Below are 7,233 nucleotides of genomic sequence, written 5' to 3' on the forward strand. Positions count from 1 at the left end.
GGGGGCAGCAATCCGTGGATTACGGTAACGGGTGTCAGTTTCAGACGGGGGACAGCAATCTGTGGATTACGGTAACAAGGCCATGAGTTGATGGGCTGGGTGGGGAGTCTTTGTACAAACAGAGCCAGAGAGAGCCATTTCAAACACCAGGGCTGGACTACACCATGGAGCAACGTGCGGTATCTCTCTGTAAACCCGGAGTGGATTCAGGGGGAGGGGATGGGACGGGGGGATGTTAATGGCACACAACACACACACGGCAGCCCCTATTGTCTCAGTCACCCACCTCTCAGCTGCTCTGTGCGCAAGAGGAACTTAAAACCTGAGACAGAATGGAGAGGGCGTTTTCAGAGAACGGGCAGGCAGAGACAGAAATAGCAGCAGGTCAGACAAACAGCGCACAGGCCATCTCACAGATAGCAGTCATTGCTAATTCTAACCTTTAAACCCGTATCTCAGCCCTTCACTAAAGTAATCAAATACGTGAGAACTACAGCCATGGAGCACAGAAGCAGCTTCGCTCCAAACCAGTCCGTGCTGACCACAATCCCAAACTAGACTAGTCCCACCTGCCTGCTCCTGACCCATATCCCTCCAAACCGTTCCCTATTCACGTACTTGTCCAAATGTCTTTTAAATGTTGCAACTGTACCCGCATCCACCACTTCCTCTGGAAGCTCATTCCACACACGAACCTTTTGTGTATTTTTGCCACCACAATCGCAAACCTATCCCCGCTCAGGAACAACATCGGCTTGCTGACCGCTGGGGTGGTAAGAAATCATATGGTACGAGAGAAAAAGTGAGTCGTTTGGCCCCAGTGAGTGCCGTACTCTCTGATACTTAGTCTGATTGTGACCTCCGTTCTGCTTCCCCATCTGTCCACCCATGACCCCCAACCTCCTGTGGCAGAGAATCCCACAGGTTCCCCACTCTCCAGGTGAAGACATTTCTCCCCATCTCAGTCCTAAATGCCGCCCCACCCCCACCCCCGTAATCCTCAGGCTGTGACCCCCTGGGTCTGGACTCCCCGGGTCATCGGGAACATCCTGCATTGATCCTGTCTAGTCCTGTTAGAGTTTTATAGGTTTCTATGAGATCCCTCTCATTCTTCTAAAAACCCCAGTGAATATAGTCCTAACCGATCCAGTCTCTCTCCATACGTCAGTCCTACCATCCCAGGAATCGGAGTGGGAAACTGTGGCATTCCCTCTGTAGCCGGAACATCCTTCCTCAAATGAGGAGACCCCAAACCACATGCAAGTATATCAAGCAACTGAGTAACTGACTGGCATGAGGTTCAGCTCAGTACAGGTTTGAAACAGGAACCTGAAAATGATCAGGTTAGAAAGGGATGAAGCATGAGGAAGTACAGGGCCATGTTTGATGGAGCTGGACCCTGGCCAAATTGGAGATAACTAGGTATCACACTGCTTGTAAGGGGCTCCGATCAAAACTACCCATGGGATTTTTTTTTTTACAAAAATCATTATCCTCTCACAGCCCGCAATTTGCCAAAAAAACCCCTAATTTTATCAGAAGACGTTGCTGAAAGTTTCAATCAACAGTTCCGTTTGCTGTAATTAGCAGACACTCTGCTTAGATTCTGTTGCAAACTGGTTAAATGGACTCTGTAGACTGCTTTCGTTCACTGTTTAAATAGAGTCTGTTGTCTGTCTGCTATCATTAACTTCTTAAATAGACCCTGTAGACTGTTTGCTGTCAATCACTGTTTCAATAAACTCTGTAGACTGTTTGCTATCGTTCACTATTTAAGTAGACTGTAGGTTTTTTGCTGTCGTTCATTACTTAAATTGCCTTTGTAGACAGTTTGTTGTCAAAGATTACGTAAGTAGACTCTCTAGACTGTTGTCTATAATTCAGCATTAACTGTCAACTGTTTGCAATTTTTCATCGCTAAATGTTAGTCACAGAATAAACACTCATTCATAGGCCGTGGGCATCGCTGGCTGGGCCCAGCATTTATTTCCCCGTCCCTAATTGCCCCCTTGAGAAGGCGGTGCCTTCTTGAACCACTGCAGTCTGTGTGCTGTGGGTAGACCCACGATGCCCCTTAGGGAGGAAATTCCAGGATTCTGACCCAGTGACACTGAAGGAATGGCCGATATATTTCCCAGTCGGGATGGGGTGTGGCTCGGAGGGGAACTTGCAGGGGGTGGGGGTCCCATGTATCTGCTGCCCTTGTCCTTCTAGATGGAAGTGGTGGTGGGTTTGGAAGGTGCTGTCTAAGGAGCCTCGGTGAGTTGCTGCAGGGCATCTTGTAGATGGTACACACTGCTGCGACTGAGCGTCGGCGGGTGGAGGGAGTGGGATGTTTGTGGATGTGGTGCCAATCAAAGCGGGCGCTGAATTCCATCACACTCCTGACTTGTGCCTTGTGGATGGTGGTTTGCCATTGAACAAACACTTTAGGACAAAACTGGCCTCGGCACCCACTCAAATGGTTGACACATAGAAGCCTGAGGACGCTTTGGGAAGAGGGCAGAAAAAGCACGGAGACACAAAGGGAACACTTTTCAGGACAACGTTTACAGGTTGGTGGATAGAGGGCCAGTCCAGTCTGAATAGGCACTCACCTTTCAGTCTACCAGCCTTATCTTCCTGATGTACCTTGCGATCATCTCCCTCCTCGTCACTCTCCCCAGCAAAATCATCTAAGTTACCGACGTCAGCCTGTTTCACGCTCATCAGGCTGGCCAGACTTTGCATATCCTCATCCCTACAGGGACAACAACAACAATGCCAGGCTTTCAGGGTTGGGTTACACTGAGATGACAGCCACACAAGATTGGGGAAACACTGACACAATCATCTCGCGATTCTGTACCCCGTCACCGCAGCCAATGGTACTCACAACGCAACATGTTTCACAGCTATTAGCGGCTGCTAGCTGTGGCTACAAGCGGGAACAACGCTCAGCTCTGATTCAGGGGTATACATGTCAGACCAGAAACGTAAACACTCCCAAGTTCAGTACTGAGGGAGCGCCGCACTGTCGGAGGGTCAGTGCTGAGGAAGGGGGCACTGTCGGAGGGTCAGTGCTGAGGGAGTGGGCACTGTCGGAGGGTCAGTGCTGAGAGAGCGCCGCACTGTCGGAGGGTCAGTGTTGAGGGAGTGGGCACTGTCGGAGGGTCAGTGCTGAGGGAGTGGGCACTGTTGGAGGGTCAGTGCTGAGGGAGCGCCGCACTGTCAGAGGGTCAGTGCTGAGGGAGTGGGCACTGTTGGCGGGGCAGGACTGAGGGGGTGCCGCACTGTCGGAGGATCAGTGCTGAGGGAGCGCCACACTGTCGGAGGGTCAGTGCTGAGGGAGCACCACGCTGTTGGAGTGTTGGCAGTGAGGGTGCGCCATGCTGTCGCAGGGTCAGCGCTGAGGGAGCGCCGCACTGTCGGAGAGTGAGATGGAGTGAGAAAGCTGTCACTTACGTTGCTCGTCCTTCTCGGAGGAAGACACAGGAGAGGGAGAACTGCAGCGTGGCACAGATGACCTTGACAGAGAGAGGTTTGAGCTTGAGCTTGACGTCGGTGACGGTGGGCATCGGGCTGGCATATTTCTTCATGTTTATGTCGGCGGATGCGAGCACCTTGCGACGCCCTTTGCTTTCCTGAGGAGGAGAACCAGACAGAGGTTTCATGATTCTTGCCTCAAGGTACACACAAGTTATTTCTAAATCTCTCATTTTCTCCCCTCCAACAGAAATCTTATTTCCATGGGGAGATATACCTCGCAGCAAATGAACCATTTTGAACATACAGTTCATGTAGCAAGTTTCATACATTCCTGCAACATGGACCTCATGGGCTGAGCCACGATACAATGCCCCATCCCTAATTGCCCCCTTGAGAAGGTGGTGGTGAGCTGCCTCCTTGAACTGCTGCAGTCTGTGTGCTGTAGGTAGACCCACAATGCCCTTAGGGAGGGAATTCCAGGATTCTGACCCAGCGACACTGAAGGAACGACCGATATATTTCCAAGTCGGGATGGGGAGTGGCTCGGAGGGGAACTTGCAGGGGGTGGTGTTCCCATGTATCTGCTGCCCCTTGTCCTTCTAGATGGAAGTGGTGGTGGGTTTGGAAGGTGCTGTCTAAGGAGCCTCGGTGAGTTACTGCAGGGCATCTTGTAGATGGTACACACTGCTGCGACTGAGCGTCGGTGGGTGGAGGGAGTGGGATGTTTGTGGATGTGGTGCCAATCAAAGCGGGGACTGCTTTGTCCTGGATGGGACACATTAGTCAGGTGAATAACGGGTTAACCAATCTGCAGCAATGTTGATAAACGATGGTCAGGTGACAGGTTCATGAATAGTGTTTATGGAAGGGAGTGGATCTCCCCTTACAAGGCCGACAGTGATATGTGACTCGAATCCCACATCCGGTACCAATGCTAGTATAATGATAGATTTGCACACTGTTTACAATACTCACAGTGAGTCAGCGCAGTGAGTCAGGGCACAGATCAGCCTAAAGAGCTAGAGATTTTCCTATTCATATACCCATCCAGATGCCTTTTAAATGTTGTAATTGTACCAGCCTCCACCACTTCCTCTGGCAGCTCGTTCCATGCACGCACCACCCTCTGTGTGCCCCTTAGGTCCCTTTTAAATCTTTCCCCTCTTACCTCAAACCTATGGCCCTCTAGTTTTGGGCTCCCCTACCCTAGGGGAAAAAACCTGTCTATTGACCCTATCCATTCCCCTCATGATTCTATAAACCTCTTTAAGGTCACCCCTCAGCCTCCGACACTCCAGGGAAAATAGCCCCAGCCGATTCAGCCTCTCCCTATAGCTCAAACCCTCCAAACCCAGCAACATCCTTGTAAATCTTTTCTGAACCCTTTCAAGTTTCACAACATCCTTCCTACAGCAGGGAGACCCGAACTGAACGCTGTATTCCAAAAGTGGCCAAACCATTGAATATTATTGGGCCTTAAAATGACGCATGCTTATAAATTTCTGATCCCACGTTTACAGGATGACTCGAGAAATGAGGGGGGGTTGTCTTATGAAGAGAGATTGAGCAGCGGGCTGATACTCTGTGGAGTTTGGAAGAACAACTGGAGATCTAATGGAGGTCTATAAGACGCTAAAGGGGACTGACAAAGTAGATGAAGAGAGGATGTTTGCTTGTGTGGGGAAATCTAGGAGGAGAGGACATCTTTTCAGGAGAAGGAGTGATTGGCAAGACTGCAGAATTCACTTCCCCAGAGTGACGGGGGTGGGGGGGGGGGGTCACTGAATAAATGTCAGGATGATATTTAATCAGTAATGGGGTTAAAGGGAGGGGGGCAGGAAATGTGGGGTTGAGGCCGAGATGGGATCAGCCACGGTTGTGTGGAATGGCAGAGCAGGCTCGAAGGGCTAAATGGCCTGCTCCTGCTCCTAGCCCTTATGCTCAGTCGGAGCCACCTGCAAGCCATCCTTTTTTTCCATACTGTTCCCTTTCAGTTTTGGCATTCTTGCGATTCTATCCTGATCGTTCCAAGGGGAAAGGCAGCAACATTGTGTTTCTTTCGGGAGCTTGGGCTTTCCAAGGCACTGTTTGAAAGTTTAACACTTGGACTTGGCTCCTGTCGTGGAATCATCCAGGCAGGCAAAGGCCATTCCGCACATCGAGCCGGTGCTGTGCCTGTGAAAGAGCTGCACAATTCAACCACTTAACAAACTCACCCTCCTGATGTCTCACCTCTCCCCGTCTTGTAGTCTCCTCCTACTCACCTCTGGGTCTTTTCCCGATATATATGTGTCCCCTAGGGTCACCCACCCTCCTACCCCTGGAGACTTTGCCTCATTATTCACTCAATCGAAAACCCTTGTGAGTTTGAACAGTATGGGAGAGGTTAGCTTTACGTTTTCGATAACAAACGTCCATTCCTTGTCTTCAAATTCCTCGGCCAGGGGCTCCTGCCAAAATAAAACACACAACACATTCAGAAACTGGTTTGCACACAATCCTCTGCCACATTTCTGTTCTGAGGGGCTAGGAAACAGCTTCTGACCTTTTACCTCTTGGGGGTCAAGGGGCACAAAGCTGGAGAGACGACGTCCTCCAAGCAACAGTGACCGAGGCTCAGGATAGACTTCAGACTGGGGTGGGGGGGGTGTGAAAAACAGAGAGGACACACCAGCACCCACCCACCTCCCACTACCTCCACTCCCCGACCCCCCGCCCCCACGGGAAACCTTCATTAGCAAGTGGTCACTGTTCGCGGGGAAAACTGGCACAACAGGGCAGACTGGAGACCTGCGCCTCAGAGCTTTACTCTGTATCTAACCCCGTGCTTACCCTGTCCTGGGAGTGTTTGATGGGGGGACAGTGTAGAGGGAGATTTACATTCTGCTTGGAAGAGTTGGAGGAGCCGCACCTTGAGAGAGGTGCAGTCTCACTAAGCTGCTGGTAAATTCGAAGTCGGAGTGGGGAAGGAGTAGTTTGGAAGATGCGTGGGGGTGGGGGTAGGGGGGTTGGGGGGGTGGGGATGCAGCTGTTGGCATTGGAAAGCGTCTTCAAGAAAGCGTAGAACAAGGATGCTCCCAGGGCAGTAGGGTTTGAGCTACAGAGAGAGCCTGATTAGGGTTGGGCCTGTGCAAACTCCCAGTCTACTAGATACCGCGGACAATATTAATGCCCTGTGTTTGCAGGAAGATGGATCCATGGAACGTTCCAGAAATCGCCAGGCACAGCAGGACAGTCAAAGCTAAAACAAATCATTGTTTACATGCAAATATTCTGCGCATACCAAGGGATGCAAGTTCAGGCAGAGAGGGTTTGGAAGCAAAGGATTCAAAATGGTTGTGACCAATGTATAACAATGTTTACAGCACAGAGTCACAGAGTTAAATAGTCAGGCCAAATGCTGCCTTTGCCAGTCAATTCAACAAACTGCTCTGGGCACAGTCTCCCGATTGCCCGGGACGCCACTTCGGAATCTGCCTGCCAGGCTGGGAAGGTAATTGGCAGCCCACAGAGCATGCCAGCTCTTGTTCACTTCCAATCGTATTCGCTCGCTATTCGACTCCACTTCACAGCACATTACCCTACCCAGCCCTCTGCCTGCCAACACTGAGGGAGCGCCGCACTGTCGGAGGGTCAGTGCTGAGGGAGCGCCGCACTGTCGGAGGGTCAGTGCTGAGGGAGCGCCGCACTGTCGGAGGGTCAGTGCTGAGGGAGCGCCGCACTGTCGGAGGGTCAGTGCTGAGGGAGTGCCGCACTGTCGGAGGG

The 7,233-nt window shown here is 51.3% G+C and overlaps 1 protein-coding gene across 1 annotated transcript in view; it reads right to left on the bottom strand.

The window, feature by feature from the left end:
- Positions 1-7,233, bottom strand: part of LOC109938802 (EH domain-binding protein 1-like) — a 40,788-nt gene that overhangs the window by 32,695 nt on the left and 860 nt on the right. Inside the window, exons 2-4 of the mRNA XM_048619619.1 lie at positions 5,865-5,918; positions 3,445-3,623; positions 2,598-2,740 (exon numbers count right to left, since the gene is read on the bottom strand). Of these exons, the coding sequence (XP_048475576.1) occupies positions 2,598-2,740; positions 3,445-3,623; positions 5,865-5,918 (376 nt within the window). The remainder of the gene's footprint in view (positions 1-2,597; positions 2,741-3,444; positions 3,624-5,864; positions 5,919-7,233) is intronic.

Source organism: Rhincodon typus, chromosome 43 (assembly GCF_021869965.1).
Source record: "Rhincodon typus isolate 14 chromosome 43, sRhiTyp1.1, whole genome shotgun sequence".
NCBI classification, from domain to species: domain Eukaryota; kingdom Metazoa; phylum Chordata; class Chondrichthyes; order Orectolobiformes; family Rhincodontidae; genus Rhincodon; species Rhincodon typus.